Here is a 10,617-nt window from a genome sequence, read left to right as displayed (position 1 = left end):
TAAAAGAGCAATTAATTGATCGATTGTATCGTATAAAATGTATCGCGATCTTTTTTTTCGTGATACCTATTACGCGCGTATAAATTGAACCAATTATTAAAGCACTATGTAAGCGAATCTCTTTTCGTAAGAGAGAAAGAGAGACAGTGACAAAAATAGAGTTAGAAATAGAGATAGGATTATAGATAGAGTTAAAGTTAGAGCTAGAAATAAAAATAGATAGGTAGGTAGATAAATAGATAGGTGAAAAGAAAAAGAGCAAAGGGGAGAAAGAGCACGATGAAAGAGAAGAAAAGAAAAGATAAGAAAAGAAAAGATAAGAATAGAAAAGGAAAGATAAGAAAAGAGAAGAAATGAAAAGAAAATAAAGGGAGAACAAATTAAAGATATCAAAGAGTGAAGATGGCAAAAGATGCAAAATTATGCTAACCTTAGATGTGTCTTCAGAGATTAAGAATGGCAAAAGGAAAAAAGAAAAATTATTATCTCGAAGGAAAGAAAAGATAAAATCATTAAAAAGAAGCATCTACGTACCATCGATGGCAATATTCGACTTCACCCGTCCATTTCTAATTTTGAAGCCGTACTGCATGGTCTATGTCGGCTTTTAGAATGCATAGATCTTACGGACAGACTTGCCGTGTATATATATATATATATATATATGTGTGTGTATATATGTGTGTATATATATTTATGTATATGTACGCGTGTGTGTGTATGTATATATATATATATATATATACTTGGCAGAATATATTCAATATATAATATATCACATTCGTCATCTTGCAACGGTAAAGAAAAGGGGAAAAAAAATCAAGAAAAATATTACGATATCAAATCTTTTTAATCGACTACTCTCGATTATCTTCTCGAAAGAACAAGAAAACAAAGGAAGAAAAGAAAATTTAATGAAAAGAAAAGAAACAAAAGAAGAATGAAATAAAATAGCAACATTACAATCCACGATCATTGATTGGCCGAGTGCACTGTCGTGTTCAGCATCATATCTGGCTCCAAGAAAATATATTATCTACGTTTCACCGTATAGATGCGATATAAACGTACCACATACGCATACACACATACACACATACACACTCACGCATGCATACACATACACACACACACGTACACGTACACATATACATACGTGCGTACATACGTACGTACGTAAAATTTGCAAAAATAAAATCGAAATTCTTTAGAGGTTTTGAATTCTTTTATGAAGGCACACAAATCCATTTTCCACGATCCTCTAGCCTTATCCCTTTGGGTCTTATCCCTTCTTTCTTTCTTAATTTATTGGAAAAAAAATAAAAAAAAAAAAAAAAAAAAAAAAAAAAAACAAAAAAAAAAGATAATAAAAAATCTCTTGAGGTAAATGCCAAACGTTAGAGGTGCTTCGTTATTCGATAAAATCGAAAGAACGAGGGTGGCTAAACGATTCATACGATTTAACAGACGTTTCAAGATACGTGATTTCGTCGTACACTCGTCGATCACGGTATAAGCAGGTCGCTCTTTATCCTTGCCCTTTGGATTCTCGCAAGATTGAGATCACCGAGATACATTTCCAATTCTTCTATCAAAGCCTCCGCCGCTTCTTCAACGTAACAGGATTCCTCGAGTCTCGTAATGGGAATCGAGGATTCCTCTTGTATCATACGCAGGATTAACTTCAACCGTGACATTGTTCTGCAAGGGAAAAAAAAAAAATTTTGGAGAAACGTTAATCGAAAATTGAATAGATCATTTAAATGAACATTCATAAGATATCATTTATCGATGTCACTTACTTCGCCAATATCGTTATTTTATTTGCCGATAAAGTTTCTATAATGGCATAACATTCGGTGTTCTCGATGCAATAAACATTTTTCAAGATTTTCTTGGCATCGAGACATCGCAAAAGATCAATGAAATTTTCTGAATCAAATTGATATGGAAGCTCGAGGATCGTCTCAACGAAAATACTTTTCAACGCTAATACGGTATATTTCGGGTGTTCCGAATAGTTTAATTTATAGGTTCCACGTAGAATATCGTGGGACGTGAAAGTAACGACCGGTATGGCTATCTGCAATTCCGTATCCAAATTCTCGTAGGATATCGTGCCGTATATCTCGACGATCGTGTTTTCATTAAAATCCAAGGGATCGAGAACAAGCGTGGCTACAACGTTGTCCCTCTTCGAGGAGATCAAGTTAATCCTCTTCCAAAGATCGTTCTCCTCTTCCCAAAAAGCTGAAACGACGCCGTGAATCTCGTTGATACCTTTCGGTAAGGCATAAAATCTGAGCTCGTTTAACGTTCTGCAAGGAAAAGAAGAAAATGTGTATATTTGTTACGAACAAGATATCATGAAAAGTAAAATAACGTATGTAATAGGAAATAAATCAAAGAATATCTGTGACAGAACATTCGAATGAATTAATGATCCAAAATAGCAGATGACCTGTACTATTTCTATTAAAGTCCCTGTTACCAGTTTCCTCGTCTGAACGATTCACGGTAAAGAAGAAAGTCGGGCATTGGATCAAGCTCATCTATCCCCCTTGGCGTCTCTCCCGGTGTTTCCTCGTCTCTCACTCCACTTTTGCGGAACACCTTCCCTTTGCTCGACCTCCCGACCTATCCGACTTGTCTCGCGCTTGCGCTGCTCGTTTCCAATGCCGGCAAATCGACCCGCGAAAAATCCAGCCAATCCGGAACTGTACGCGTACTGTACACGGACAAACCGCAGCTACCACCACTACCATTGGAATTAGCAGCAGCAGCAGCAGCAGCAGCAGCAGCAGAGCAGAAGCATCAGAAGCAGCAACAGCAGCAACATCATCAGGAGCAACGACGCTGGACGTTGGGACGCCTGGCGTCTCTCTCTTTCTCTCTCTCTCTCTCTCTCTCTCTCTCTCTCTGTCTGTTTTTCTCTCCCTCTATCTATCCATCTACCAATCTATCTATCTCTCTCAGTCGTTCGTTCGCCCGCTCGGTCGCTCATATTGTTAGACGAGCACAGACGACCGTTTTAACGCTCAGTGATCTACGTGATGCCGCCGTGATCGTTCGGTGATCCGATCCGTTCGCGCATTTCTTTCCGCGTAGACGTGCGCGAGAATCACGTGCGTCATCTAGAAGGACGGCCGGAAGGGATCCAAAAAAAAACGGAAAGAGGAAAGGTGTGACTTTTCTCGAAACGACGACAATTACAGCTAGCAATAACACGACAATAAAAGGGATCGCTCAACGGCTCGTTTACAGAGAAGTGCGATATAAATGCTCTAACGAAGCCCGACGTCACGGGATTTTCGGCTTGTATGCCCGAAAAAGGTAGAGAATTCGTGTTTTTGTATCTTATACGAAATAACAAAGGGCAGAAAAGAATAAATAAATAAACAAACAAACAAACAAGTAATAACAATAAACAAATAGATAGATAGATAACGAAAGCGCGTGATTAATGAACGAACGTAAAAGTCGAATGTTTCTCAAGGAATAAGCAGAAAAGGGCGTAACGTAAATCCACGTATGCATGTAACTTGGTATTTCGCAAAATTAGCGTTACGCGAGAACGATATCGGACGGAAGTGATCATTGAAATACGCGTGAGAAGCGTTAATCACAGAGAAGGAACGCCTCTCACCTTTTTTTTTACTTCAAAGACGAGGATGTTCATGATATATCTCTTACGTGTGGAAAACAAACTTCTTGAAAAATCTCATCGGAAATTCGCTGACTACTACGCGAACGTTTCGTGTGTCATCGTGCGGGGATACTTGCATAATTCATTCCTGACGCGCTTCGATTTTGATTCATTCACGAATAATAAAAATATTGTGAAATACTGCTTAGCAATAAAGAATATTCGACACAGTGAAAACGATTGACAGAAAAGAATCGGTTTTCTCTTGGCGCAATTGTTGACGGTATTAACACGTTGGCGCAAATTACGGCTAAATACAACGGTATTTATCAGCAATGTAACTTAAACATTATACCGTTCGTGTATTAATTTACTGTTATGAGTACTGTCAAAAGGCATTCATTTTATTTAACTTCCTTGTATGAATAGTGGAACGTTAAGAAAAAAAAAAAAAAAAAAAAAAAAAAAAAAAAAAAAAATTCGAAAAAAAGTACGTCGAGGAAAAAGGAAAAAAGAAAAGAATGGAAGAAAGTATGCGTCAACGTGTTAAACGCGAAAAAAAGATTACGCGTGTAACAATATCAACGATTTTATATATTCTACTTTTATGTGACAAACAAAACGATTGTTTACTTCAAACATCGGAGACATTTCGTCGATGTTAAAAAAATATAAAACAGAGGGAAAAGAAAAAATGGAATTCATTCGTTTGTTTCAGTCCGATATGAGTACAGAAGGAAGAACGTTCTCAGGGAGATGACACCACGACGACACGTATTCGCGGGTATTCGTCGAGCAATTTTAGCTGCCGCGATCGTCGGCTTGATCATCTTAGCCCTCTCCAATCAAGATGGTACCAACAACGTGCAACAGGGATCGCTTTTGGACGTGAGTGAGAAAAAAATAAACGAGGAAATATTTATTTCTAAACTTTTACTTTATCCTTTCCGTTCTTTGATTTCATCTAATTAAAAAGGAATAGTTAAGGTAGTTTAAGAAGCCGCGTAACCGTAACCGTAACCGTTATACTCGTTTATCCAAGGATTTAGATTATCTTAAGGTCATCGAATTTGTCATTGGACATGGTTCTATACGAATTACGTTATAACGCGAATGATCTTATATAACATTTTTGATAAAGTTCTTAAAACGTCACAACTTTGTTCACCTTAGAATCTCTTAAAGAGATCGAAATCTGTAGGGTCGCTTTTAAAACACGACAAGCACGGATTGGCGAAGTTCCAGACGCAATGCGGCGCATGGACACACGCAGATCGGCCGATACGGCCTCTTTGAACTATGCAAAAGAGCAGCAAAGTTGAACGATAAGATATATATATATATATGTATGTATGTATGTATGTATGTATGTATGTGGGATTTGGCTTTGAGACGCGGTCACGCTAAGCGAACTCTCGATAAAAGGGAAAAGAAAGAGAGAGAGAGAGAGAGAGAGAGAGAGAGAGAGAGAGAGAGAGAGAGAGAGAGAGGAGACAATTGGTAGAAAAATTCAACGAGATCAACCTTGAAATCTGTTTGTTTTAAAAGAAGAAAAAAGAGAGAAAGGAAGGAAAAGAAGAAGAAGAAAAAAAAAAGAAGAATATCTAAGCTCTTGTTCGTTCCTTGTCCGATTCTAATCTCCCCCGCTTTTCTTCTTTTTTCTTTTTTAGAACGATCGATAAATCCCCATAATATGAAACCCACGCTACGTTGCTTGGCAGTATATGTAAACAATTCAGATATACAAATAATCGTATAAAAAGAATTATCAAAGGAGATATCTACATGGACATATGCTTTAATACGATAAGAATGTACGAATATATGCGCAAAGTCAAAAGATACGTTGTTCCACCGTATCGCCTAATGCGAACATTAATAAGCATAACTGGGTAGTATAGGAAAAAGAAGAAAAAGAAAAAAAAAAGAAGAAGAACGATTGCACAATGCGTACGTATGTATGTATATACGTACGTATGTATGTATGTATGCATGTAAATACGTGTGGTATAACTCCGATGCGCGCCTCCACCAATACCAAGATCGACTTCTCACTGATGCACCACCTCCGCCCACAGCCCTTCGGTCGTGCGGCGGTGTGGCCCACATTTGCAATAGCGGTATAGTCTCTAGAACGAAATCAATAAACGGAAAGCAGCGCTTCTATTATATGTTCGGTCTTCTCGGTCAACTTTATCTCACCTTTTTACCTTATGGCATCATCTTTTTACCAAGACAAATTGATATTGTCTCGGAGATATGATCAATTTTATTTACTTTTTGTTTATTTCTTATTTCATTCTTTTCCTCCCTTCTCTTTTCTAATCCTCTTTTATCGTCCTCGATGTGATTCAATTTAAAAATCTACGATCTTTATCTACATATCAAACGATAAGATCGTTTTACGAGGTCGATTTATACATATTATTATAATTTATATGGTGCATCTGTTTCAAATGCATATGTAGGTCAAATGTCACGTGTTTTGCAACACGACTCCATCGTTCCCGATGCAACGTAACGTAGGACGCGCGAATGGCCCATAGATAAAAGTGTTTAGTTTAATTGTGGAAATTGACTTAACCTTGCGTGTGCAATAGAAGGTCGCTGTGGTAGATGTATACATACATACATACATACTTACATGCATACATGCATACATACATACATACGTATGCATATACGTAGCGATACACGTACGCACGTGCTCACAGGGGATCTTGACCCTGGGATAAACTGGTTCGTTCGTTCATTCGTACATTCATTCATTCGTTCGTTCATTCGTTCATTCGTTCATTCGTTCATTCATTCATTTTTTCCATATTTTATCACATTTGTGGAATATATGTTAAGGACGATGCCAACCTAACGCCAGAGGAAAAAATGATCGAACAAGCGACGGCTGCGGAAACGGAGGCTCGTTTGAACGAACGAAGAAAATTTTTGGCGGAAAAGTGTGCCGAGGAAGGACTCGATCGTCCTGGAAACGATTCCCTTCACAAGCCCAATGCCTGGGAGTTCCTTGTAAATAGAGAATATCATCTGATATGGTGCAACGTATTCAAAGCAGCATCCACCTCGTGGATGTATAATTTTAATCTACTTGCAGGGTAAGAAATCTAATCCTAAATCTTTATTTATCTGATTTATCTCTCTCATTTTTTCTTTTTTTTTTTTTCTTTTCTTTTTCTAACACTTCTTTCTTCCTTCGAATATAATACTTATATTCGAAAGACTTAAATATTATCAATATAAATGAATAGCTTTGTTTTTCCCTCTCCACGCGATTATACGCAATATCATGATTTAAATTTACATTTAAATTATTTGTATGGTATTTTAATGGTTTTTGCCGATCGTTTAAAACAAATCTTTCAGATACAGTCCTCAATTTTTGAAAGCCTCTAAAGCTGTGCCTGTTTCTCTGGCACGGCAAAAATATCCTAGACACACGGCCGAAGAATTAGCGAAATTTTTAAACGATAGTATCAGCTTTCTAATCGTGAGACATCCCTTCGAGAGATTATTGAGTGCCTATAGAGACAAACTGGAGCATAGTTTACCCCATACGTTTCACAGTAATCTCGGTGCCCATATAGTTTGGCATTATAGATTGAAGGTATTTTTTACTTTAATCATTTTAACAAACAATCCTGGGACTTTTTCTCAATCGTTTGACACGATTTTCTTAATTATTTTACAGAATACGAAAACGAATGGAAAACATGGACCGAGATATCCATTCTTTGAAGAATTTGTAAGATGGCTTTTGTGTCAGTGGAAAGCTGGAAACGAGTTAGATATGCACTGGACACCGATAGTCAACTTTTGTACGCCCTGCCAAGTGCGATTCGATATAATCGCTAAATTCGAAACACTTCGAGTAAGTTACGTTATGCGATAACGACGACTCCTTTTATTTTAATGTATTCAAAAAAAAAAAAGAGAGAGAGAGAGAGAGAAAAAAAAAGAATGAATTTTAATCTTTAGGAAGATCAGGACTTCCTTATAAAGCAGGCACACGTTGGACATATCATTAAACCGGAATGGAAAAATCCAACGAGAGGTGTTCAAACGAAAGACGTCGTTAAAAATTATTTCGCTCAATTGTCCAAGACACAGATCAATGATCTCTATGAGATGTTTAGGTACAAAGAAATTTCTAATCGACGAGTGTATTGTATTTTTTTTTTTTTTTCTTCTTTTTTTTCCCTAATAGTAATACGATATTAACGATTTCCTAGTAAATATCAATCATTATTATAGGTATGATTTTATACTCTTCGATTACTCTCCCGAGGAATATATTCCACTTGGAAAAGACAACCCGATTACGTTGATATGCAAAAATTGAAGTCGAAATACTTAAACTATATGACGCGTCGATCGTATTACTTGTGAGAATGTAGCATTCCTTTTTTTATATAAATGTAAATTGTTACTTGAAAAACAACGAAACATTAGATTATGCTTTCATAAAGTTGAAAACTGCTATATTATCTGTATATAATAGTCATGAGATTGAGAGTAACTTATTACATAGAAATAAAAAGAAACATAATTTTAAAGATGTACTTTAAATGATAATGCATTATCCTAAATATTTTCCTAATGTAATAAATATTCAAATATTCTAGAGAATTTTTACAATGAAAATTAAACATTGATCCATTACTTCCGCTAGAAATTATTTTGTTATTTAATTATCGTGCAACTGAGAGACATCTTTGATGCTTGCATCTAATGCACAAGACAGCTTGGAAAGACGTGGATATCAATGATAAAACGAGATGAAAAAGGAAACAAAAACTTCTCAACACGGATAATAAATCTACAAGCGGCTATGCAATAAAATTGCTAATATAACTTTTATAAACATACGTTTATGTAGAAAGAAGGAAATGCCATTGTTACTTTTTCTCTATAATATTGTAAAATAATTGTTACAATTCATTGCTATAATATATGTAACATGTTATGAAATTGAAAAATAACCGCCTATAGTATTAATGTCTTATTATAAATAGCCATAAACTTTTCACTGTTTCATCTACATTGCAGAAGAAAAATATCATGTTATATTAAAAGAGAGAGAGAGAGAAAGAGAGTAGATACTTACTGAAACGATACATTTTGTAGTACTACGCCTAATATCCATTTATCAAAAAGAACATATTGCCATTGTTCCTTCAAGACCAAAAAACCACAGGGTTTGTCTTCTTCGTGTTTTTCTATTAATACAGGCTCTCCTTCGACAGTGTATAACTGTAACAAATATAAATAAAGAACTACCTGTTGCTAACGCATTAAACAATTGATAATTGTAATAAATAATGGCTTACATCGTTGTCTGAATCGACATTCTTATCTTGGCCAAAGACAGCTTTGTAAAGTAAATTATTTGAGATGTGCCGAACCGTTTCTTTCATTTCTTCGAGTTCATTTTTTGCTTTATCTATTCTATTCTGTATTGAATCTAATTGTTTTACAAGATGTTCCTCGATGGGATTAAATTCCTTATGAGATGTAGTTTTAAAAATGGAGGCATCTTCATCTTTGTCACTAAATTCAAATATATCGTCGTCGAAACAGTCCATATCTTTGAAAAATAAAATCTTTCATAAGATCGCAAAGTCGTTAGAAAACATCAAGCGATTATAAAAACACTTATCAAGTAAACAACAAACTCTCGAGTGTTTAACCTCTTAATCGTAGTTAAAACATCAATCGTCCCGTCTCATTGCGAGTAACAATCAATACTCCAACACGACTAAATCTTAATGTTTTGATGAAATAAATTAATGTCTTCTTAAATCTATAATATGTTTTTATAAATAGCAAGATCTCTGCATGAAGCAATCTCCACATGAAAGACCTAAACGATCCTACGAAAGCCTCATAAATATTCATAAGAATGTAAACATTCCAAACGTATAAAGGTGGCTTTGAAATGATATTTATGAGAAATAAAGATAACGGTATTTCATGGAAATGAAAAGAAAAATATAGTTGACAGTACTTTGGTACCATCGACAATACATTCGACGAGCTACCATCATAATGTATCAAACTCCACCGATTAACACCAACGTAAAAATATATAATAAACTTTTATTAGATAATAATATTAGGAAGAATATTATATGAATAAAATTACTATCCAAAGATTAAGGCTGTTTCGATGAAGTGTACATACGACTTCAGCGACGCGTATGGACAAAATATGAACTACAAACGAAAGCGGGAATCCTATTCCCAATATATGCGTCTATCGTAACGGAGTATAACCTTGTGTTGATTATACCATTACTTTTCACTTTGATGAATTAAAATGAATTAAAGTAAATAGTGTTAGTAAACTGTGAATTCACACTCTTCAGTCTCTCATGGATATATCTCTTTTTCATAATAGTGCACGTCTTGCATTATTATCCTGAATTAGATCGAAAGAAATTTATGAAAATAGATTGAAATATGCAGCCATTCGCTCGATAGTACTTGCGTTGCATGATTTATCGATTATTAGATTTCAATACATCGCTAGTACTATCGACCCAGGTCTCACTACGTGGAAGTTGCTGCATGTGGAGACCCACGAGCTAACGGTGACTCTACTCTAAAATCCGCGTACCGCGATACCGATCCGCAATACCTTTCCGCTTCAATGCACTGGCTTCTTAACTAACAGGGTATGCGTAGCTTTGCTACTACACACCTCTTACAGATAGCTCCACCATCTGCACCGTCCGCTTCAGACATAACGGATTATTAAGCACATCCGAATTCGTGCTTTCCGAATTTCGAACAAACAAAGCGCACTCCTTAGAAATACTAATCGCGTCGCGACACTCACGTGTGTGTTATAATTACGTAGATTCTACTGTTAAGCCGAAATTCGCGAAGTACCCCCATCGAAATTTCGAAGAAATCAAACGAAGTCCACGGTAGGACCTTTAATCGCGCCCGAACAC

General features: G+C 36.0%; 2 protein-coding genes across 3 annotated transcripts; one reads left to right on the top strand and one right to left on the bottom strand.

Annotated features, from left to right (window-relative positions):
* Positions 1–831: 831 nt before the first annotated feature.
* On the bottom strand, positions 832–9,983 carry LOC124425002. The gene is made up of 5 exons (XM_046964735.1): positions 9,349–9,983; positions 8,989–9,245; positions 8,766–8,911; positions 1,803–2,318; positions 832–1,701 (listed from the first exon to the last, which is right to left on the bottom strand). Exons 2-5 carry the CDS (start codon positions 9,241–9,243, stop codon positions 1,506–1,508), a joined length of 1,113 nt encoding a protein of 370 aa, XP_046820691.1. The 5' UTR covers positions 9,244–9,245; positions 9,349–9,983; the 3' UTR covers positions 832–1,505.
* On the top strand, positions 2,403–8,214 carry LOC124425001 (carbohydrate sulfotransferase 11-like). 2 transcript variants are annotated; one of them, XM_046964734.1, is made up of 7 exons: positions 2,434–3,333; positions 4,365–4,534; positions 6,500–6,756; positions 7,025–7,265; positions 7,350–7,529; positions 7,637–7,794; positions 7,913–8,214. In XM_046964734.1, exons 1-7 carry the CDS (start codon positions 3,321–3,323, stop codon positions 7,998–8,000), a joined length of 1,107 nt encoding a protein of 368 aa, XP_046820690.1. In that variant the 5' UTR covers positions 2,434–3,320; the 3' UTR covers positions 8,001–8,214. The 2 variants fall into 2 exon arrangements, with proteins under 2 accessions (XP_046820689.1, XP_046820690.1); XM_046964733.1 differs by having other exon boundaries at positions 2,403–3,333; positions 7,025–7,529.
* Positions 9,984–10,617: the final 634 nt, after the last annotated feature.

Source organism: Vespa crabro, chromosome 6, assembly GCF_910589235.1.
Source record: "Vespa crabro chromosome 6, iyVesCrab1.2, whole genome shotgun sequence".
In the NCBI taxonomy this organism is placed as follows: domain Eukaryota; kingdom Metazoa; phylum Arthropoda; class Insecta; order Hymenoptera; family Vespidae; genus Vespa; species Vespa crabro.
The sequence above is the reverse complement of the archived record's forward strand: the minus strand, read 5'-3'. Positions and strand labels throughout refer to the sequence as shown.

What these genes read in the sequence shown, in the direction of transcription:
- LOC124425001 (XM_046964733.1), top strand. An exon ending in AATTTTAATCTACTTGCAGG is followed by an intron (nt 6,757 to 7,024) that starts GTAAGAAATCTA and finishes CAAATCTTTCAG; the next exon opens with ATACAGTCCTCAATTTTTGA. An exon ending in CTAAATTCGAAACACTTCGA is followed by an intron (nt 7,530 to 7,636) that starts GTAAGTTACGTT and finishes TTTAATCTTTAG; the next exon opens with GAAGATCAGGACTTCCTTAT.
- LOC124425002 (XM_046964735.1), bottom strand. Translation starts at nt 9,243, where the DNA reads ATGGACTGTTTCGACGACGATATATTTGAATTTAGTGACAAAGATGAA. An exon ending in ATGTCGATTCAGACAACGAT is followed by an intron (nt 8,912 to 8,988) that starts GTAAGCCATTAT and finishes TATTTGTTACAG; the next exon opens with TTATACACTGTCGAAGGAGA. An exon ending in AAAATAACGATATTGGCGAA is followed by an intron (nt 1,702 to 1,802) that starts GTAAGTGACATC and finishes TTTCCCTTGCAG; the next exon opens with AACAATGTCACGGTTGAAGT.